Consider the following 24,160-nt stretch of genomic DNA (forward strand, 5'->3'; position numbering starts at 1 on the left):
AGTCATTTCACCAACTAAACATAATAATAAAGATTTTGATGTTTCTAAATGTCTGGATACCAAATATTCAAACTCAAATATTTATTAAAATCTGCATGATGAAGTTTAACTTATATAATCATATTCCTTTTCCAGTCATTAATTCATAACATACATAGTCTTCCTGTTTCCAGTACCCTTTCCAAAAACAATGAAAATAATAATAACTATGAAACATTTAAATAACATTTGAAGCTACAAACTAAAACTACTGAGAGAAACCAAAATACAGAGATGGATGAAAACAGAAGCATAAATGATGGGATGTTGACAAACCAGATACATTTCAGAGGGATTAACTGAGATTAGCTTAAGCTAATGGACACCTGGTATATATTCCAATAAAATAATATTTTATTACTTTAACTAAATTAGAAATAAATCACCTTTTGTAGAACTGATACGTAATCTATAAGTGCTGCAGCGATCAATAACTCTAACTTGGAAAACAATGAAAGAGTTTAAATGAACGTCAAGAACTGAATGTTTTTCTGTTCAGACATTTTATATCCAAACGCCGTTAGCATCAGCAGTTAGCATCAGCAGTTAGCATCAGTAGTGATTATTTCTGAGTTTTCAACAAGCATCAGGCAGCTTCCTCCTCCCCATCAAAGGCTAGCATCATCAGCTAGCATCAGCATATAGCATCAGCAGCTAGCATCATCAGCTAGCATCAGCATATAGCATCATCAGCTAGAATCTGCAGCTAGCATCATCAGCTAGCATCAGCATATAGCATCATCAGCTAGCATCTTTGGGAACCTGCAAGTTCCTTCTGCAGAATTCTGAACAAACCAGATTGGCGGTTTATTCCTCCGTCCAGAGGATTCATTCATTCAGCAACATCATTTTACAACTTTAGTTACATCTGAGGAAAAACCCACATGCTGCTTCTCAGACTGCGAAGGTTAAAGGTCATGACCCTAACCTGTGTGACTGCTTGGAAGGGTTTCCTCTCTGGAAACAAAATGGCTGCCAGACTGACGTTGGCAAAACTGCAGCTAGACTTCTGGGACGAAGTCCACTGGACAGACAGAGGAGACGGAGCAGAACCATCTGCAGCGGAACCACATGATCCACATGTACCAGCAGAACCAGCAAAACCAGCTGTACCAGCGGTACCAGCAGAACCAGCAAAACCAGCGGTACCAGCAGAACCAGTGGTACCAGTAGAACCAGTAGAACCAGCGGTACCAGCAGAACCAGTGGTACCAGCCTCTGTCCCAACTGGAGCAGCTCGTTGGGTTGACGGTTATATTTAGCTTCATGTCATCAAGTCCAGATTCATCTTTGCTGTTCAGCAACTCAGAGGCTCAGATTAGTTTCTGTTTTCCTGAGGCAGCGCTGGGATGTGTGTGTGTGTGTGTGGGTGTGGGTGTGTGGGTGTGGGTGTGTGTGTGTGTGGGTGTGTGTGTTCAGTTTGCTATATAGATGCAAATTCATAGAAGCAGATTAAACAGATTGTGTCTGGTATCTGTTGACGAGCTAACACTGCCCAGCGGGATGATCCTGTGTGTGTGTGTGTGTGTGTGTGTGTGTGTGTGTGGGGGGGGGTGTGTGTGTGTGTGCTTAATGCGCCTTCTGTTACAAAGGAAGAAAATGAGCCTTCCAGCTATTTAATGTCAAGGCTTTCAGATGACGGCCACACACACCCGCAGTCATTACATTGAAGAGGCTGACGAGGCGTCAGAGCCACACAGTACACACACACACACACACACACACACACACACACACCACCTCAGAGTGGGTGTGTGTGGCAGCATGAATGGAGGGATTTAGACGTCTTTGAGTCGGGAGGAAGGAGGAGGCTTCCATCTATTATGAGTGTGTGAGGAGCCGGCAGCGAGCATGCTGGGAAATGGTAATGAACTGGAACCGTCTCCCTCTGAAGAACGACATGTTTACAAGCTGCTGCGTCTGCCGAGCGCGAAGGCAGCGCGAAGGCAGCGCAGCGGCCCTACTGGACCACAGAAACGGCCTCTTCGGCCTACATCTGATTCCAGTTGGAGAATCCAGAACCCCAAACTGGATTGGGGTTCTGGAGTTCTGTGGTTAGGGTCAGGGTTAGAATCTGAGTTGCCCATTCAACTGGGAACACCCAGTTCCCAGTTGAATGGGCAACTCAGATTCTGGGGTCTTGAGGGTCAACAGCAGCTCTGGAACAGACCGGTACAACCTAAACGGGCCTCACATGGTTGGTTCTGATCCGTGTGTTGTTGCTACGGCGATGCTGGTTCGGGTAGCCGTTCCGACCTCCACTCCGTCCACCTTCGGGTGCAGGAAGACTCTCCACCGCCCCGCCTGCTGGTGGTCAGACGGTGCAAACTGCCCAGTAACTGAACTGGAACCGGTTCTGTTCTCCATCCAGTGTTGAACCAGTTCATCCTGAAGAACTTGTTCTAATTTGAGTTGATTCTGAATTCATGCTCAGAGTCTGAACTGTTTGTCCTCCCTGTGAGCTCTGAGGCCTGCAGCGGGAACAAGATTACTCTGTCCTAGTCAAAGTAAAATCGAAAGAACACTAGCTCAGTAACACACATGGACAAAATTGTTGGCGCCCTCTCTGAGGTGGTCACTGGAACAACTTGAAAGTGACAGAAGTGATGATGAGTTGGAGGTGAGGCAGACAGCAGATCCAGTCACCTTGGAGGGAAACGCCTCAAACTGTTGCATCATGGCTTCAGTCCCAGCAGAACTGCTTCATGCTGAGATGAAGAAGTGACACCAGAACTTCCGTCTTTCAGCTCCTGTTTGATTTTATGTCTCGCGTTTTGTGGTTTAAATGAAATTTACTTCATTACCTCAACATGAACTGTGAGTTTAGTTCAGATCTTTGGGTTTGATGTTTCCTAGACATCAGAACTCGTGTTCTGATGGAGCCAGAACCAACCTGTGGTTGGGTTGGGTTTGGATTTACAGCGGATCAGAACCATGACTGAGATCTTTCTGGTTCTCTTTCAGCATGCCTGGCCGGTCAGGGCCCAGACTGCACTCTGGTCCAATCCAAGGAGGACGACTTTGACTGGGAGCAGGGCGACACCAGAGGGCGGCCCAACAGCAACCCATGGATCCCTGCAGGTACGTTCTGGTGGGTCCAGGTGGAGTTCCTCAGGGAGCCCGTCTCAGGCCTTCCTTTTTCCAACATGTTTTTATGAATATTGTGGTTTTGTTTCTTAACTGAAGCAGATCTGTGCAGTGTGGAGCTTTTTTCTCCTGTAACTCGGTGGTGTCCAGAATCCCATTTTATGTCTTAGTTCCCTCCCGGGTTCAGCACACCTGAGTCCAATGAAGGTTCATTAGCAGAACCTCTGCAGAACTTTGAGTTGCTGAAGAGGCATTTGGACCATCTGAATCAGCTGGGATGGAGCAGAGACATCTAACCCGGACCAGGAGCCTGATGCATAACAGAGAGCGACCTTTTCACAATAAAACTTGGCGTACGGAAAAATGTAGGAAAGTGCGGCACAAAATAATCTTATGCATAAATCCATGTGCAGCAGGAGGCCGCGCAGCTTTCCTTTATTAATCCTGATTTACAGGAAGCTGATCAGCTGCTGCTCCGCCTGTCTGTCGCCTCCATAAACATCTTCATGTAAATTAGTATAAATACCAGGAAGTTTGCCGCCAGGTGGAGCAGTAACCATGGCAACGTCATTGTTTGTAGCAGAATAAATATTTATAATAATAATAATGATATATATTTTTAAAAGGTGCTTTCAGGGAACATAATGTAACCTCACAATAATAAAATAATACATTTTAAAGAGAGAAAAAAATCCAAATAATAAAAACTATAAAATAAAGAGATTCTGTAAATACCTGTTAGAACATCAAAGCGTTCAGCCGAGATTTAAAGACTCAGAGTCACTGAGAGGAAAATGGACGTTTATTATGAATTTACAGAGTCCAGATGATTTCTGGCTCCACTGGAGGACGGCTGCAGCTGGACCGGTACCGGTACCGGTACCTGCTTTAAGTTCTGCTCAGAGCTCCAGGATGATCAGTCTGGATGAATCTAAACACCAATAAACCATCAGATCAATCTGATCTCTGATCAATGGCTCCATGTTCTCCATCAGAGCCAAAGCTCCTCAGGTAGCGGCTCACCTTGATGCAGCTACTGATATACCTGGGATTGTCTCCACACCTGATCACCTGATCAATAATCAAACTGTCTGGAGTTAATCTGCTGATCCAACCAGGTTTCATTTTTACTGAGAATAAATGACCCATAGATTCATTCAGACGAAGCGTTACATTATGAGACACAAACTGAGGAAAATTATTATTTACATTCTAGTGAAGTTTTCACATCCTTTATTTTATTTTCTTTATTTGGTGTGTGTGTGTGTGTGTGTGTGTGTGTGTTAGCTTATTGTCTGAGGATAAATGTGGTTCAGTTTCATCGTTTAAACACTAAAATATTAAAATCATGAAAATCATCAGGTTTGATGCTTTTTGGTCTAAATAACTGAATCAGATTTCAGTGGATTTAGTGAGTTTTGACTCTTTATAGTTTATTTTTGTTCATAGTTAAAGTTTATATACACTGCTCAAAAAAATAAAGGGAACACTTAAACAACACAATATAACTCCAAGTAAATCAAACTTCTGTGAAATCAAACTGTCCACTTAGGAAGCAACACTGATTGACAATCAATTTCACCTGCTGTTGTGCAAATGGAATAGACAACAGGTGGAAATTATTGGCAATTAGCAAGACACACTCAATAAAGGAGTGGTTCTGCAGTTGGGACCACAGACCACTTCTCAGTACCTATGCTGTCTGGCTGATGTTTTGGTCAGTTTTGAATGTTGGTGGTGCTTTCACACTCGTGGTAGAATGAGACGGACTCCACAACCCACACAAGTGGCTCAGGTAGTGCAGCTCATCCAGGATGACACATCAATGCGATCTGTGGCAAGAAGGTTTGCTGTGTCTGTCAGCGTAGTGTCCAGAGGCTGGAGGCGCTACCAGGAGACAGGCCAGTACACCAGGAGACGTGGAGGAGGCCGTAGGAGGGCAACAACCCAGCAGCAGGACCGCTACCTCCGCCTTTGTGCAAGAAGGAACAGGAGGAGCACTGCCAGAGCCCTGCAAAATGACCTCCAGCAGGCCACAAATGTGCATGTGTCTGCACAAACGGTTAGAAACCGACTCCATGAGGATGGTATGAGGGCCCGACGTCCACAGATGGGGGTTGTGCTCACAGCCCAACACCGTGCAGGACGCTTGGCATTTGCCAGAGAACACCAGGATTGGCAAATTCGCCACTGGCGCCTTGTGCTCTTCACAGATGGAAGCAGGTTCACACTGAGCACATGTGACAGACGTGACAGAGTCTGGAGACGCCGTGGAGAGCGGTCTGCTGCCTGCAACATCCTTCAGCATGACCGGTTTGGCAGTGGGTCAGTAATGGTGTGGGGTGGCATTTCTTTGGAGGGCCGCACAGCCCTCCATGTGCTCACCAGAGGTAGCCTGACTGCCATTAGGTACCGAGATGAGATCCTCAGACCCCTTGTGAGACCATATGCTGGTGCGGTTGGCCCTGGGTTCCTCCTAATGCAGGACAATGCTAGACCTCATGTGGCTGGAGTGTTTCAGCAGTTCCTGCAAGATGAAGGCATTGAAGCTATGGACTGGCCAGCCCGTTCCCCAGACCTGAATCCGATTGAGCACATATGGGACATCATGTCTCGCTCCATCCACCAACGTCACGTTGCACCACAGACTGTCCAGGAGTTGGCGGATGCTTTAGTCCAGGTCTGGGAGGAGATCCCTCAGGAGACCATCCGCCACCTCATCAGGAGCATGCCCAGGCGTTGTAGGGAGGTCATACAGGCACGTGGAGGCCACACACAATACTGAGCCTCATTTTGACTTGTTTTAAGGACATTACATTAAAGTTGGATCAGCGTGTAGTGTTATTTCACTTTAATTTTGTGTGTGGCTCCAAATCCAGGCCTCCATTGGTTAATAAATTTGATTTCCATTGATGATTTTTGTGTGATTTTGTTGTCAGCACATTCAACTTTGTACAGAACAAAGTATTCAATGAGAATATTTCTTTCATTCAGATCTAGGATGTGTTATTTGAGTGTTCCCTTTATTTTTTGAGCAGTGTATATTTACACAACCTTTGACATAAAGTCAATTTTTATAAATGCCAACTTGTGCATAAAATATGGCGCCACACATTTTTAGTGCGCAGGCTTTATGCATGAGGCCCCTGGACACCCTGGTAAGAGTCGGACTGATTTCAGGTTCATGAACGTCTGGCCTCCTGTTGGGCGCTGCAAGGCAAAGTGACTTTATTAGCAGAGCATAATTTCAGCAAAGATCTTTACGATGAGAAGGAGAATCAAACAACAAACAAGCAAAAAGCAAAACATCCAGAGGCAAGAAACAAGGACGGGCTTAGAAACGCTTCATGAAGCTCAACTTATAGAATAGAATAGAATAGAAGTACTTTATTCATCCCAGCAGGGAAATTATTTCGCAGTTACAGCATAGAGACAAGACACAATAACAACTACCACTGAGTAGTAGTTGTAGATGAAATAAAAATAAAATATAAAATGCTATAAATTGTAAAAATATAACATGCTGTCAATATAAAAGCAGCTTAGAGCAGTCCTTGCAAAGATTCAAAAAATGCAGATATGTATATGTAAATATATGTACAGCAAGTGTACCACAATGCAGTTGTGCAAAATCGGACTGATTAGTGCAGAACAATGATTTAGCTTTTATTGTACAGTGAGATGGCCTGTGGCAGGAAGGATTTCCTGTATCTGTCCCTACGACAGCGGAGCTGGAGCAGTCTATGTGAGAAGGTGCTCCGCTGTCTGTCCACTATGTGGTGGAGAGGGTGCTGTTTATTGTCCATAATAGACAGAACCTTCTTCAGTGTCCTCCTCTCCACCACAGTTTCCAGGGACTCCAGCCTTAGTCCCAGTACAGAGCCAGCTTTCCTGATGATTTTGTCCAGTCTATTAGAGTCGCTGGCTCTGATGCTGCTTCCCCAACACACAGCAGCAAAGAAGATGGCGCCGGCAACAACACTGTGATAAAAGGTCTCCAACATCTTGCTGCACACTTTGAAGGATCTCAGCTTCCTTAAAAAATAGAGTCTGCTCATCCCCTTCTTGCACACAGCGTCAGTGTTAGATGCCCAGTCCAGTCTGTTGCCGATTACAACTCCCAGGTATTTGTAATCCTCCACCTCCTCCACCACTTCCCCTTTGACCTTTAGTGGCCGTGAAGGTATCTTCTTCCTTCTGAAGTCAGTCACCATCTCTCTGGTCTTACTAATGTTGAGCCTCAGGTGATTCTGCTCAGACCACTCAACAAAGCTGTCCACCAGTGTCCTGTACTCCCCCTCCCCTCCATCCCCTATAAACCCAACGACCGCTGAGTCATCAGAAAACTTCTGTAGGTGACATGACTCAGAGTTGTACTGGAAATCAGTGGTGTACAGGGTGAAGAGAAAGGGAGAAAGCACAGTTCCCTGTGGAGCTCCTACGTCACTGACCACCACATCAGACAGGACACTGCCCAGACGGACAAACTGTGGCCTGCCTGTCAAGTAGTCAGTAACCCAGGAGATCACTGAGTCGTTGACACCCATCCTCCGCAGCTTCTCACCCAGCAGCAGAGGCTGGATGGTGTTGAAGGCTGCTTTTGTTATGAAACAAAAGCAGAACTCTGGTTGGACCTGAAACCCACCTGGTTCTAGTCAGAACTCCAGCAGCAGCGTTCTGGACCGTTGTGTTGTCAATCAGACCTGTGAAGACGCTGCTGCAGGAATCAAAGCCACTAAAGAGAAACTAAAGCCTGGATGAGTTTCTCTGATCCGAGACTTTAGTCTCTGGTTCTGGAAATGTTCTGCAGCTGGGAGAAGAACCATGCTGGAACCGGCTTTATGTGGCTCTGGAGGGTCTGGGCAGAGGTCAGAGGTCAGCCTGATCTCTAGTTTACAGATGGAACAACTAGATCTATAACCCTAGATCTATGACTCTGGATTGTTCCTCTATAATAACTCCAGTTTCAGAAAGTTTTGTCTCATCCACACATTTATCTGTTCTCAGCATCTGTTCAGTAATTGCATGGGGTCAAAGGTCACCTGGTAGCATCATAACGTAGAGCTGCGTATCATCTGCGTCGTCGTGGTAACTGGTATCATTACTTGTTTCTGGAACATTCCCAGTCTTCCCTGACCTGGAGGACATGGTGGTTTCAGTGATTCTCCTGAAAACGATTCCTGGAGGTTTTATTGTTCAGGCTTCTTGGTTCCAGTGGTTCTTGTTGTCATGAATGTGGACACCGTCGGGTGATGGAGTTAATTAGCTGGTTAACGAAGCTCAGGTGAAGTGGTGCAGTCCTCAGGCGGCCAGACTGCTGTTCCTGCAGGTTTGTTGTCAGAGTAATGAAGTATCGAACCGTCGCTTTAAGGCTCGCTGGCTCTCCGTTTGGCCCGCCGCCGCCGCCGCCTTTGTCTTATCTCCTATTGACCTGCCACACTTCCTGCCTGAGTTATGGACGGACAGCCGGAGTTCACAATGAGCCGGGCAGATAACGCCGGCCGCGCGCCGTTTGTCTCGTGCTCACAGAGGTTAACCCGCTGACGAATGAGAATGCAGCAGTCCTAAATCACAGAGCCAATCGCGTGAGAGACAGGCTGAGCGAGGACACAAGGAGGAGGCGGTTAGAGTCTGTTCACCGTGAGTTATGGAGGAAGAGGAGGACGAGGAAGAGTTCACCTCTTTCCTGCTTCACCGTGTGACTAACTACAGCCAAACCCAGCACACACACACACACACACACCCACCCCTACAGACACACACACCCACACCCACCCACACACACACACCTCTCTAGGTCAGTCTCCTCCCGGCTGGTGTGTGCAGTGTTGAGCAGGACATTAAATCAAACTAACCCTCCACAGCCCGGATCCGACCTGAAACAGAGCCTGGAGGCTCAGACCGGTTTCAGACCGGCCCAGTAACTGGACCTCTATGTCACCAGGAACCGGAGCGTTCCCTCTTTCGTCGCTCCGGTCCAGATTCTCTCAGCGGTTCTGATATTTCAGGTTCTGCAGCATTCGGCACCATTGGCGTTTACTGAAGCCGACCAGAACAAACACAGAACGGGTCGGGACGCTGGACCTGTCAGCTCCACAGATGCTTCTCTGGACCCGGTTCTGCAGGCCGTAGAACAAGTTCCAGCCGTGTTGTCTGGTTCTGTAGACCCTGGAACTCCTACATCCAACCCATCCAACCCCTCAGTGGACAGGTTGGACCTGGGAGCGTCTCAGTGAGGTTCTGGTCTGGTTCACCAGCATCAGGTCCGGTCCGGTCCAAACATCAGAAGGTTTGAAAGGTTCTGTCTGCCTGTCAGTCACTGCTGAGGGCTGAAGGAACGCTGCCTCTCTGGGTTTTAGTTGATTGGCTCCAATCAGAACGAGCGGAGGGAACACACACACACACACACACACCCCTACACACCCCTACACACACACACACACACACACACACACACACACACACCCCGCTCCGTGGATGCCTTTGGTGTGTGTCTCTGTGGGTTCAGGGTGTATTAATATTTCTAATAGGCCTGTTATCAGCTCACTGCCAGCTGTACACAACAAACACACACACACACTCTGTGAAGCTGCAAGGCAAATATAAACACACACACACACACACACACTCGGCCTGGCTGTGCGTCGTGTGATAACTCCCACAATGCCTTTCTGTGTCAAAGAGACCTGGAGGTCAAAAACACTTTTCAGCGTGTGTGTCTGTTAAAACGAGTTAAACACAAACACACACGTTCTGGCTTTAAAGTGAAAACAGATAACACACACACACACACAGCTGCAGGTAAACAGTGTTTAAAGGTGAGTCGGGCGAGCGACAGAGAGAGGAAGAAGTCGACTCTTCATGAATAATACACACCGTGTGTGTGAGAGTTGTTGGGTTAACGAGTGTTAAAGGGTTTATCAGCGTGTCGGCACGCTGCTGCAAACTCTGCTGCTGAATGTGACGGACGGACTGACTGACTCTGGGTTCTGCCACACATGGGTCAGCTCTGCTCCAGCTAATCACACTTTCTGGCCCCATGTGGGCCCCATCTGTGGCTCTGTTTAATCTGTATTTGCTGCTTTGGTGATGATTTCCATGTTTATCTTCCCATTGGCCAAAGAGCATTGCATTGTCTAAATGACTTTAGAAGCTAACAGGCTAACAGGTGTGTTGGCTACTGGCTCCGCCCTCTTTACCTGGCTGCTGTTTGGACACGCCCCCTCCTGGTCAGAATGTCATCGCTGTGGAGCCTGAAGCGTCGGCTGCCCTGATGCGTCTGCATCCCGTCGCATGAGGCCCTCAGAGTTCTGTTCCTGCCGAGCTGAGCCCAACTCCTGTAAACGGACCCCCGCCAAGGTCCTCCTTCCACCTAACTTTACTCTAGACCAGGGGTCACCAACCTTTTTGAGACTGGGAGCTGCTTCACGGGTCCAGAGCAACACGAAGGGCTACTTGTTTGATACAGACAAAAATTTTCTTGGCTCAGCCTTTACAACAATAGTATACATATACAGTATGTGTATATATGATTACATGCTGCCTGATCATATTAATGTTAGGGACTACTGACAATAATTATCAGTAATAATTACCATGGCAGCTATGGTTAATTGCTATTATGTGATCAGAAGTTCTCAGTTCAGAGTTTTAAGTTTGATTCCCTTTTGGAGATTTTCTGTGTGATTCTAAATTGTCCACAAGTGACTGAGAGTCTGGATTGGTGCAGCTGCAGCTGAACAGATTTTCCTTTAAATAAAAAAAGAAACATTATTGTATTTTTTATTATCCAACCCTCTTTACTATTAACAAAATTGTGGAGAGAAGAAAAAGTTATTTTGTGCCAAAACATCTTGTATGTAGCAAACATCAGTGTGAGTCTGTGGGGGTCAAAGGGCAGCCAAAGCCTAAATCTTATTGGTCAGTTTGCTTTTTCTGTGAGCTAAAAATTTATGAGTGGAGTTTGAATCTCCCGTAGTTCTAAGATCCCGCCTGAACTTTTTTACAGTGTGCAGTTCTGGCGGGTCGCCGGTTTATTAGCTTTTTTTGTGGTTTCGTGAACTTAAAAGCTGACGAGTCACCAGCTGGCTGACACCAGCAGATGTCGAAAAAAAATGTCCGACAGATTGGAAGGTGCAAAACTATCACTGCACCTGAGGAACACAACCACCTCTCCAACGCTCATCATGTGGCGTCGCACAAAACCAGAACAAACCTAAACCACTAAAGCAGCGCAGCCTGTTTTCATTTTACACAAACGATGCTAAATAATAAAGACATGGAAGCGAAGCCTATATACCGGTGTGATCCACAGAAAGAGGAGGATGTTGATTCCCAGGTCCAGGTGGAGTCAGACGTCCAAAGGAGGAGAAGGTGAAGCAACAATGTTTGCTTAGTTTCTACTTTTTTGGGGAACGTTTCCACTAGATTAAATTGTTTAACCCTCAGTCTTAGAGCGACGCTCAGGAAGAGGCAGATGTCAGTTAACAGGCGACCATCAGCTCTCCAGTTCAGGAACATCAGAGAAGCTCAGAAACCGACGACCCGCCAGAACCGACACAGTAAAAATCTCAACCGGAATCCAAACAGCTCTTAGAACTACTGGAGGTTCAAACTCCTGTCATTCTTTTTTATCTTACAGAAAAAGCGCCAAGCCGCCAAATAAACAAAAGTAAACTGACCAATAAGATTTAAGCTTTGGCGTGCCCTTTGACCCCCAGAGACTCAGACGTGCGCTGCGTACAAGATGTTTTGACACATAAGATCTTTTTTCTCTCCACAATTTTGTTAATTGTAAAGAGGGTTAAATAATAAAAATTTCAGAAATTATTCTTTTCTTTTTTTACTTCAAGGAAAATCTTAAGGTAGGCAGAGCGGCTGCAGCCGTCCAGCCGTGGGTCCGTGGGTCCAGCCGTACAGCTGCAGAGTGGGTCCGTGGGTCCAGCCGTGGGTCCAGCCGTACAGCTGCAGGCGCTGCTGCCCTCCGATAAAATCCTGCAGGCGTCTGAGCAGTTCTGAACTTTAACCCTAGGAAAGAGTTTTATGCATAAAGCCATTTATTTAAAAAATTTTTGTAATTTACTTTAAAAAAACTCTAAATATAAACAAATGTAATTACTTCAATGTAAAAACATTAAATTAAATCATTTCTGTGGCAGTGCTCCCTAATGACAATGGCTATTTTCAGAACTTGCTCTGCGGGCGACTGACAAGGTCCCCTCGGGCGACCGGGGGCCCGCGGGCCCCGTGTTGGTGACCCCTGGTTTAGACACATTACAGCCAGACTAGTCCTGTTGTGCTGGACACAGCCAATCGTAGACCCATCATAGTTCTGATGGGTCGGCTCTGCAGAGAAATGGTGACCTCTCTGTGACCTCTGTATCTCAGGGCCTGACCTCTCTGTGACCTCTGTGACCTAGTCATCAATAGTAACTGATATCAGATTTCATTTTCTGGGTCCTCTGATCGTCTCCTTGCCTCAGACCCAGCAGAACTCTGGTTCTGTTGGGTCTCAGTCCCTTTAGGCTCGGTGTCCTCATGCAGTCTGGGTCTGGATCTCTGCTGCCCCCTGGTGGGGCTCTGCCCCTCTCCCGCCTGTTGCTGCACACTGAACGCCAGCTGACTTAGACACATTGAAAAGCTCCAGAGGTCATGACCTGGAAACAGAAGGCGCTCCGCCCGTCACCGCCCTAACTACCTCTGGTTCCAACCAGCAGCGGGTGAGTTAAAACTAGACGTCTGTTAACCAGCTGACTACCTCAGCAGCGGGTTGGTTAAGACTGTCAGCCTTTGTTTAGCTGGTTAACGGTTGGTCAGTTAGCAGCTACCAGGTCGGTAAGTGGTTATTGGTTAGTAGCTGTTTGGTTGCTGACAGTTAGATATCTAGTTACTGGTCAGAGGTTGAAGGGATAACTAGCCTATTTGTTATCACCAGTTCATGAAGGCTTAACTGGTTCATACTGGTTTTGGAACCAGTGTGTATTGAATGAATGTGTGACTGCGCCTTTAAACTGAAGATCAGTTTGATGTTTTCAGAAATTTAAACTTTCAATCAGCTCCTGAAATAAATCCCTGAGAGCAGGAAGGCAGGACACACACACACACACACACACACACACACTTCCTGCTGGTGTGTGTGTCAGTAAATCTCCTCAATGCGCTGCAGCTGCCTCTCCTCACGTCTTGATACAACTCTGGTAATAGAATTACGTCTCCATCTGTGTGTGAGAGTGTGTGTGTGCGTGTGTGTGTGTGTGTGTGTGAGAGAGAGAGTGAGCTGGCCCTGCTGGGATTGGCTTGGAGCTGGTAGGGCTCAGCTGTGATTGGCCGACAGGTGAGAAAGGGGCGGGAGGTGAAGGAGGCAGCTGTTGGTGTTTGTTCCTCCTCCGCTCTGATTGGTCGACCGGGTCATGAACCCGCTGATGATGGAGGTCTTTGCAGGATGAAGAAGGGTCTGGACCGGATCAGTACCAAGCAGAACTCTCTCAGCGTTTGGGCTGAACAGGCTGGACCGAGCCACAGGGACAGAACCCGGTGTTTAGGAACCAATCAGAACCAGAACATTTCCATGTAAATGAGCTCATCAGAACCAATCAGAACCAAAGTTTTGTTCTTCATCAGTCCTCCTCTTCCTCCCTCCACTGTGATTAAAGCTCTTGTTTTTCTAATCGATCCTCCTCAAGGGCTATTGATCTGCTGACACACACACACACACACACACACACACACACACACACACACACACACACTGAGTCCTGTTAGCGGTGGACCAGCCAGTCGGTCTCAAATTGGAGAATCGTCTGTTTGAGGTTGGAGGTCGATCCGGTTCTGAACTCTCCTGCAGAGAGGAAAAACCGACTGTTTCCTGGCCCGGGTCGGACAGAACCTGCTCCAACCCAACCTGGAGGAGGCTCCTGTGGTCCAGAACCCAGTAGATGTAATCAGACGGGTTCTGATGAGGCAGAACGTCAGGGAACAGAAACATTAGATTGATGGGTTAGCTGGTTCTGGTCCAAACTTTAAGCTGCCAGAGGCGTACTGAAAGCCCTGAACCATGGAGGCTTAGCCCCGCCCACTAGCAGCGGTGGCTTAGCCCCGCCCACTAGCAGTGAATCGGTTAATTCACAAGTTTATTAATATGTTTATTAAAAATAGATTCAGGTTTATTTAATCCAAAGGCCAAATTAGTTTTACTGCAAGTCAAGAACAAATAGAGGAATAAAACAACAATAAATATCCATATAGGTTCTGGTTCTGGTTCTGGTTCTGGATGGGTCCAGTCTTTAATCTGTTGGACTGATGGGATCACAGCCAGGTGAGATTCGTCTCCGGGGCAACAGGACTGACAGCCCCAGAGCCGTCGCCGCGCCGCAGGCCGCTCTCTCCTCCGGTTACCATGGAGACGCCCTTCAACCCACACAGCGAGTTTACATTTCACAGAAACTTTGCAAAGCGACCTGCAGCGGCGAAGCGTCTGACTGACAGCTGTAGTCGGGTTGGCGGCATCAATGCACACTAATGAGGGCGTGCACGTGCACGTGCACACTCACAGGCAGCAGGGGCTTTTATTCTGAAGTCTTCCAATTAAACCAGCAGTTTGTGTCTCGGTGCTGCAGATGAATTATTGATTTTCTGCTTTTATTCGCCATCAGACTTTTAATCTGAAAGTTTTGTGCTGGCTTTTATTTTGACGGTGAAACATCACACGCCTGTGATGTTTAGCAGCTGCCTGGTTAACCCAGGAGGCTCAGGGTGGAACCAGTCTGGGGATCTGGTCTTTGATTTTGAAGGTCCACGGGCTTTTATTTTATCTTTATGGTGACCTCCAGGTACTTCCTTCCTGTTTGTGAACACATCGGGTCGCTACAGCGGCCAGCGCGCCCAGCTGCTGCTGCCGCCGCTCCGCGAGAACGACACGCACTGCCTCAGCTTCCAGTTCTACCAGGCGGGGGGCCGCGAGGGGGCCGCGCCAGCCACACTCAACGTCTACGTGACAGGTACGGCGGGGGCGTGGCTGTCTGTGGGCGGGGCTCTGGATGTGTGGGTGGAGCTCTCAGGTGTGTCTGTTTTACCTACAGAGAACAACAGCCCTCTGGGAGTTCCTGTCATTAACTCTTCTGGCCCCGCCTACCACATCTGGAAAGGGGTGGAGCTTGCTGTATCCACTTTCTGGCCAAATCACTACCAGGTAAAACACACGCACACACCTGGTCTACAGGCTCTGCATTGCTGGGGTTCGGATGACGTAGCGCCGAATCCACCCAGTGCAGATGGAGGAAGGAAGGAAAAGCCTAAAGTCTGAATCCTGTACGGTTGTTCCAACCGTTCTAACAGACAGAAAGATAAAACTTATTTTCATGTTTTGAAGGGAGTCGGTCACAAGGGAGTTCATTTTAAAAACTTTCCGAAAAAAGAGGAGAAAAGTGGATCAACGATCTACAGCTAAAAACAGGAGGTGTGAAAACTAAGAGTTTACCGCGCCGAGTTTCTAACAGGCAACAATCGTTTAAATTGTACTTTCAGATTTTATTGGACAGTTACTTAGAAAGACCAGCGTTCATATGTAAGGTAGATATATCATTGTAGCCGCCCTTCCTTGGCCGAACCATCTTTTAATGGGGTTTCTGTATGGATCGCCTCCATGCGGGTAAATCCTCAAGATTATATGACAAGTCTTTTTTACAGAGATAATACGGATCATATCATAAATATAATCCTATTTTTTGAGATGCCTCGTCTGTTCCAGCCCATTTATGGCGTTAGCTACTCACTGTGATCCATTTTGCTCTGTTAGGAACCGGAGAAATCCACTTCCTGACCTCCATCTGCATTTCGCACATCGTCAGAGTCACCTGTCTGAAACACAACTGGTTCCCTTTGGGTCACAGGTTTAACTTTCTAAAGAAAAGACTGGCGGGAACCACATGTGTGGCGGTGCTATTAATCTGACGAGCCATATCAGGACGTAGATCCTAGTTCAGTGAGTCAGACTGTATGTATTCACATTTCACTTTGGCTGCATTGGTAGCAGAAAAAGGTCACATGACTTCATCAGATCAGAGGCCTTCACTTCCTCACAATGCCTCTCCACCGACCTGCAGCACAAAGTTACGCCCCTGCTTTGGGTTCCATATTGGTTCCATATTGGTTCCCTTTGGACCCAAAGGGAACCAATAGGTCCCCAGACTAGGTTGGGACTAGGTTGGCTGGGTCCAAACCTGTATATGTTCTGAATCGTCTCCTCTGGTTCGGTCTCCGGCTCCCGGCCAATCAGAGACAGACATGCAGGTGTTTGAAGTGCCGCCCCGTCATCACAGCGAGGCGCACTAATTAGCTACATCACCACGGCAACAGCTCATCCACCTCATTAGTGACGGAGTAAATGAAAGAGGAGGAGGAGGATGGAGAAAAGTAGAGGAAGAGTTCTGGAACAGGAAGTGGAGGAAAACAGATGGAGGGAGGAGCGCTTCCTGTTTCTGGCCACTAACAGGAAGTGTGGTAGCGGTTTCCATGACGATTAGACCATGGAATGTGTCCGCATTCCCAGAGAAGATCGCAGCTGGTCCATCATCAGCTTCCTGTTTGTCCCCGAAGCCTGAGAGGACGTGTCCTCTCTGCTGCATGGCTGGACAGGGACACCTGAGAGACACCAGGGACACCTGAGAGACACCAGGGGACACCTGAGAGATGTCTGTCCTCTTACATGTTGCTGAGGTCACAAGGTTCAGTTCTGGCGGAGGACGGAAACTAGTGGAAGTGTCCTCTGGACAGCGGGTCAGGACGTCCTGCACAGTGGTGTAGGAGTGATGACCTGGACACTGAGCTTAACTAGAACGTCTCTGTCCAAATGTCCAACAGTCTCAGTCTGTTGGGTTTTCAGTCTACAATAAAGTTACATAAATAAAAGGCAAAAGTCTGTTGATCTGTTGCCTTTTATTATTTATAGTTCGTTTCTTGACTTAAAGAGCTTTGAAAGGCGCCTTCAGAAAAAATGTATTATCATTATTGTTATTATTACAATAAAACTGTTAACAGAGCGAAGAGACTAGTTTAAAATAAGTAGCTAGCTGCTGTGAGACTCGGGGCCCAGAGACTCGGGGTGGGACTCGGTGCTGCCAGGTCTGTGGGAAGTACGATGGATTTCTCAACAAGGAACCTGAACTGACCTGGAGTCGCTCTAACTGGACATTAATAAAATGTTCCTGAGGTTCCCGCATGGGGCCCATAGGACACTATATTAGCTTAGCGCTAACGCCTCACTGTAGAACAGAGGCTAACTGAGCAGCTGTTTGCAATTTGTAATCCATAATGGTTTAATAATTATCACTTTACGTTAAGTATGCAACTAGACAATTAGCCTGAGGCTAAACTGCTATAGCTGCAGATGGTCTGCCGAGTCCCAGCCGGTCTGCCGAGTCCCAGTTGATCTGTCGAGTCCCAGCCGGTCTGCCGAGTCCCAACTGCCCTCTGCTGTCTTCCAGGTTCTGTTTGAGGCGGTCAGCACCGGGCAGAGAGGAGTCCTGGCCATCAGAGACATCACTCTGCAGGGACATCAGTGTAGTAAGTACACACACGCACACACACACACACACACACACACACACACAACAACAACAAGCAAGCTCCGCCCCTTACCAGAGCAGGTCTCTAATTGATTAACGAGGTTTGGGTACCTAATTGGATAATAATGTTAAAAGTTCTACTGGCATCTTAAAAACAAGGTCAAAGTGTGTGTGTCTATCAGTGTGTGTCTGTGTATCTATGTGTGTGTGTGTGTGTGTGTATCTATCTGTGTGTGTGTGTGTGTGTGTAGGCAGGGGAGCTCATTAAAATATAAATTGATTAGCATGGACTTTGATCCATGCGTCTGTTTATCTCACTGCTCATCCAACCAGCCGCAGTTTAGATGCTGCCCTGTTTTTGATGTATGTGTGTGTGTGTGTCTGTGTGTGTGTGTGTTTGTAATACCTTGTGGGGACCGAAGCCTGGTCCCCACAAGGTGAAACGCTGTTTTTGGGTCCGGGGTCAGATTTAGGACTAAGGTGTGAATTGAGTTTGGGTTACAGGAAGGTTTAGGCTGTACAAAGACAGCCACGCAAACATGTGTGTGTCAGAGGCAGTCATCCCGTGTGATTCCAGGTGTGTCTGCTCTGTGTTGCTGACTCAGTGTTTGACCTCTGACCTCCCTGTGCAGTGAGCACACCCCACCCGCTGCACCTTAAGGCGGTGGAGGTGAACGCCGGCCAGACGGCCTCCTTCCAATGCACGGTGAACGGCCAGCCGCAGCGCCACCTGCTGCTCTACCTGCAGGTGAGTCCGCCGACGGCTATGGTTTGGCCACACCCCCTTCCTCTCTCACCGCCGCTCTCCGGGTCGCAGGGCATGGGGGGTCGGCAGGCCGTTGCCAAGGAGACCAGGCCGGTGAACCCCCGGCGTTACGTGGCGAGCTTCGACGTCAAGAACACGACCAAAGGAGACTCGGGACGCTACCGCTGCATCGTCCAATCAGATCGAGGAGTGGGCGTGTCCTCCTACGCAGACCTCACAGTCAAACGTGAGTCCTGGCCTCTGATTGGCTGCTGGACACTTTTACCTGTCTGACTGTTTTAAGGGATGAAACCTGAATGTAGGAGACCTGTGTATGTGTGTGTGTGTGTATGTGTAGGGGTGTGTGTGTGTGTGCCTTCGAACTGGGTCAGGAGGAAGTGGAGCAGCTCCTCTGAGGATTCTGGGTAATAGAATCCAGGTCTGCTGTGATTCGCCGAAGGTCACGAATATTAATTAACTCGTTAACTTTTCCCCCTTCGCTAAGAGGCCAGTGAGACCCTGAGGAGTGTGTGTCTCTGTGTGTGTATTGGACTGATCCTGGATTTCCTGCTCCCTCAGAACCACCGGTACCAATTGCCCCACCTCAGCTCACTGCGGTCGGCGCCACCTACCTCTGGATCCAACTCAACGCCAACTCCATCAACGGAGACGGACCCATCGTTGACAGAGAGGTGAGTCCTGGTCCGTCACTGACCGTTGGCTGTGCTGGTCTGCGGGTGGCGGGTCGGGAGGGTCCAGAGGTCTGACCTGGGTTCCAGTCATCAACTGAGGTTCTGCTGGACCCGTTAGGGACGGGTCAGGGGATTCTCCGGCTCTCTGCTGATGTACTGCGGTTTTCCAGAGGTCTGCTCGGTGTGAAGGAACGGTGGTTCCTCATGTAAGGCCCACATGGAGTCCAAGAACCTTCCAGAGAGTTCCTGCTAGCTACTGGTAACTTCACGCAGGTCCAACGCAGGAGCCTGGCGTTCGCCCTTCCTGGTTTCACTGGACTCTACCGAGGTTCTGGTGTGTTTGAGGAGTAGAACCTGTAAGGTTGTAGAAGATCTCAGAAAATGTTCCCCTGGTTGTTTGGTTCTGCATCCATCCAGCCCTCGTGGCACTGAACTCCTGTAAACATCAGCTAACAAGGTTCTAGAAATCTTTGAGACGTTCTGGTTGCATACCACGGCTCTAAGAACATCGAAGCTCCTCTTGAGTCAGGTTGGCATCTAATTATGGATTCTCACCACATCTTTTCAATCCTGCTCCGGTTCGCTTTACAGGTTGCTCTGTGTAGCTGCCGGGTTCTAACGCTGTCCCGGTTGCCAGGTGGAGTACCGTACGACGGCGGGCATGCTGATCGACACCACACCTGTCGACAAGCCCACCCACAAGATCGGACACCTGGACCCAGACACAGAGTACGAGATCAGCGTTCTGCTGACCAGGCCCCTGGAAGGAGGGACTGGGAACCCCGGGCCGCCGCTCAGAGCCAGGACCAAGTGTGCAGGTGAGTGAAGCCAGTGGTACCTGATGGATGGCTGGTCTGCAGGCCGCCTTATCTCTTCAGGACGTCAATGTTGGACCATTAATGCTAAGCTAACTCATCAGGCGGCTAATGGCCAACGGTGAGCTCGTTAAGACAGCCTGCTTCGTTAGTGCTGCGCTCATTAGCCCTGAGTGGAGCTCTCATAGCACGCGCACACACACACACACACACACACACACACACACAGATTTAATGTGTGCAAACAACAAACAGGATGTGATTAGCAATTAGCTAGCTAATTAAACAGGTGCAGCAGCCGCAGAACTCTGGAGGTTCTTCCCTCTTATTTATGATTTATGTTTATTATTATTATTATTGTTGTTGTTGTTATTATCTGGGTTTGGTTCTGAACTGTTGGAGGTTTTATCTTCCGTTTATTTTCATGTCACTGATAACACACTCAGTTATAAAATATTTAGCTTCCATAAATAATAAATATTTACAGCTCATTAAAAATAGATTGAGAGTGAAAGATGTTTATGGAGTAATTACTCTGATATGTCTGAGCAGAACAACAGGAACCGCCAATAACTTCACTTATAACAACAATAATTATCATTCAGTTTCCAGATGCTGGTTTCCCCTCCAGGTTCAACATCAGAATCAATTCAGTTATTGATTTATTATTATTATTATTCATATTGATTCTAGTCTGAGTGAATTCCTCGCTGCAGGTCCGGTCTCAGGTTCTGGACTGGTTCTGGGGAGATGATGCATTCGGGTGCTGCTGTGTTTTTCTGGACTCGTCAGCAGATCTTCTGGCGGTTTGAAGATGAAACATGGAGCTGACCGAGGTTCTGCTGGTTCTGATGGATTTAATGACCGACTGATTGGACCGATTGGACTGATCCATCTGTGGTTTCCATCAAGAGGTTCTTGATGAAGATGAGCTTTAACTGCTGATATGATCAATCACACAAACCTGATGAATTTATCTCATGAACTAAGTTAGACATTGATTAATCATTAAGTGGAGAACATAAAACAAGGTTGTAGCTGCCCTAACCCTGAACCCTAAACCCTGAACCCCTAACCCTGAACCCTAAACCCCGAACCCTGAACCCTAACCCTGAACCCCTAACCCTGAACCCTGAACCCCAACCTCCAACCCCCCAATACGCTCCGAGCATCAATGAAGCTAAAACAGTTATGAAGACTCAAACCTCGTCAGGTCGCTTCGTTTCATCTTCACCGGCTCCAGATTCAGTAAAGGAACCTGATTATTGCATTTAATGTTTATGATTTTTTAAATGAATTTAATTTTGTTCATTTGCATCTTAAATTTTTTTCCCATTTTGCATAAAATGGATGGAAGTTGTTGGATGAAAAACCTGCAGAATGTTTATTCACTCAATCATCAGAGTAATCAACCAAAATTCATTGGTTACCACAACAACCGTTAGCTGCTGCCTGAGGGCCAGGGACCGGTTCTGATTGGGTCGTACATGTTGGACCGGTTCTGATTGGGCCTGCAGAACTGTCTAATAAGGAAGTTCTGGGTATTTATTGAGATGAGCAGAACCTCCACCTGCACCAGGTGGTTCTGCTGGTTCTGCTCTGCCTGGTGCAGGTGGAGGTTCTCCAACAGGTTGGTGTTCTCCTGAAAGACACGTCAGACAAGCTGTGATAACCTCCACCCGTCTGAGCTGTCAGCTGATAAAAACAAACGCTCCTCAGAGAGAACAGCAGGAAACAGGCAGAAACATGAAAAGACGTGTGTGTGTGTGTGTGTGTGTGTGTGTGTGTGTGTGTGTGATTGGCAGCTCAGGCTCTCGGTGAGCTTCTGAGCGATCATGTTCGCTCTGATAAAACTCATCTGTGTCTTCAGCTGCTTTTATTTATTCATCTGACTGGAGATGAATTATGGAGCAGTCGTGTGTGTGTGGGTGTGTGTGTGTGTGTGTGTGTGTGTGTGTGTGTGTGTGTTTAATAATGAATGAGCGTTCCCATCAGACCCGCTTTAGGACGCGGCGCTCAGTCAGGCGACTCGACTTGGTGACACAAACATCTGCTGTCGCCAACTTCTGGCTCGGTTCTGATCCAGAACCTTCAAATCCTCCACTGATCCATCCAGACCCGACTGGGCTCCAGAAGAACTTTCACATCCAAATCAAATCTTCACAGGTTCCACCCCGACCCGGATCCTTCTCCAGAACCTAACACCGGGAGGTCCAAACATCTGCTGGATGAAACCAGAGAAGAACCGGTCCTGGTACCAGAACCGCTTTGGTGGGAAGAACTTGAAATGAGGAACTTCAGGGTCCGTTCCTCTGGTTCTGTAGAACACATCCAGAGTTTGGACCTCTGCTCCAGAACCAGACTTGTAGCAGTACCACAGACCACCCTGACCCGGTGGTTCTGGACTGGAGCCGGTGGTTCTGTTGTAGATGTTCTGGAGCAACGGTCAGGTTCTTTGTGGTGATCCGTAGAGAGCAGTTTGGTGCCAGATTCTGGACCGGTCCGTTAATCCTGAGTTTCTGATTGGACCAGCAGCTGGATGGTGTGGCAAAACCAGAACCTGCAGAATCTAAAGTGTGGTCCAAATGATTCTTGTTGACGTGAAGTTCTGGTGGACCAACCAGAAACGTTCCTGAGATAAACTTGGTGAAGGTTCTGGTGCCGCGATCGGAACCAGCCAAACTCGTGGCTTCAGTACCAGAACCAGAAGGCCCAGCGGAGCGCCGGCGGTCCTGAGATCCGGCCCGGTTCTGTTAACATCCATTAAAGAGCGACGGTCCGTTTGTCTGCAGGCTCTCAGCAAAACACCATCAATATTTCACTTCCCTCCATCCGGGCTTTTTCCACCTCAGATTTTCACGCTCTGCTCGTCGCGCCGCCGCGCCTGGCAGGTTGGGTTCCAGTTCTGGACTGGATGGAACTGAACCGGATCGGACTGGGTTGGTGTTTGTTGTATTAGATTGAATTGAACGTTGTGATTTTATGGCGTAGAACTAAGTCAGTTAGGAACGCAGATCTATAAATGTGAGTACGGAGGCCCAGAGAGGTCAGAACAGCAGAATGTCCAACAACCCATGGACATTCTGTCCTCTGACCTTCGTCCAACACGTCCTCATATTTACAGGAAGCGCCTGAATGCATCTTCTGCAGGGGGCGCTGCCTGCAGGGGCGCCGCCACTGCTACATGCTATCTGTCCTCATCACACTGAATGTTAGAGAAGCAGGAGGTCTGAGACTGAGGGCAGAAATATAATTCACAGCAGCTGCTCTGTGTGTGTAGGTGTGTGTGTGTCAGTGGCTGAATGCCAGAGTCATGTAGGAAATCTGTTTCAATCAGTCAGGGTGGCGTTGGCTGAAAAGGTCAGGCAGCGAGGCGGCGACTTTTCAACAGTCAGACTGGAGGAGGAGGAAGAGGAGTAGGAGGAGGAGGAAGGCGGGTCACATGGTGCAGCAGAGGGTCATCAGACCTCAAGTCGTTTAGCAGCAACACTCTGCAGGTCCGAGCCGCTGCAGAACCTGAACACCTGTTGTTCCAGAGGAACGCGGTCCGACTGATTCCAGGCCAGATCTTTGGTCGGATCCAGCTGATTGCGTCAGGCATTAGCTCCGCCTCCTCAGCAAGCACATGGCGACAGTGGACAGGAACCGCTCTGCATAACCTCCATCGGAACCAAATAAACTGTTTCTAAAAACAGTTCCTCAGGCAGACCTGAAGACGGGTCCAGACCGAGTCTCCTGCCGACCCGTTTGGACCTGAAGACTCGGTTCCTTAAATATGGAGCCGGAACAGAACTCCATTTGGTTCCATTAGTTCCAGTGCAACAAGTGGCTGCTTGAAAATCTGCTGGACAGAGACGTGTCCTTCAGAGAGACGTGTCCATCAGAGACGTGTCCAACAGAGAGACGTGTCCTTCAGAGAGACGTGTCCATCAGAGAGACGTGTCCATCAGAGACGTGTCCATCAGAGAGACGTGTCCATCAGAGACGTGTCCATCAGAGAGACGTGTCCATCAGAGACGTGTCCATCAGAGACGTGTCCATCAGAGAGACGTGTCCATCAGAGACGTGTCCATCAGAGAGACGTGTCCATCAGAGAGACGTGTCCATCAGAGAGACGTGTCCATCAGAGAGACGTGTCCATCTGTCACTCAGAAACATTTCTTCTTTGAGGAATTGAAGGATTTCATGAGGCGGTTTTCTCTTCCCCCTGGGGATTATGGG

At 48.1% G+C, this 24,160-nt stretch overlaps 1 protein-coding gene across 13 annotated transcripts in view; it reads left to right on the forward strand.

The window, feature by feature from the left end:
• The window catches only part of LOC116711889 (receptor-type tyrosine-protein phosphatase mu-like), an 81,332-nt gene that overhangs the window by 10,895 nt on the left and 46,277 nt on the right, over nt 1-24,160 (forward strand). For all 13 annotated transcript variants that reach the window (XM_032551481.1, XM_032551482.1, XM_032551484.1 and 10 more), the window contains exons 2-9: nt 3,004-3,120; nt 14,955-15,122; nt 15,204-15,313; nt 17,607-17,685; nt 18,320-18,435; nt 18,505-18,679; nt 19,012-19,124; nt 19,762-19,942. In XM_032551481.1, the coding sequence (XP_032407372.1) occupies nt 3,004-3,120; nt 14,955-15,122; nt 15,204-15,313; nt 17,607-17,685; nt 18,320-18,435; nt 18,505-18,679; nt 19,012-19,124; nt 19,762-19,942 (1,059 nt within the window). The remainder of the gene's footprint in view (nt 1-3,003; nt 3,121-14,954; nt 15,123-15,203; nt 15,314-17,606; nt 17,686-18,319; nt 18,436-18,504; nt 18,680-19,011; nt 19,125-19,761; nt 19,943-24,160) is intronic.

Source organism: Xiphophorus hellerii, chromosome 21, assembly GCF_003331165.1.
Source record: "Xiphophorus hellerii strain 12219 chromosome 21, Xiphophorus_hellerii-4.1, whole genome shotgun sequence".
NCBI lineage: Eukaryota > Metazoa > Chordata > Actinopteri > Cyprinodontiformes > Poeciliidae > Xiphophorus > Xiphophorus hellerii.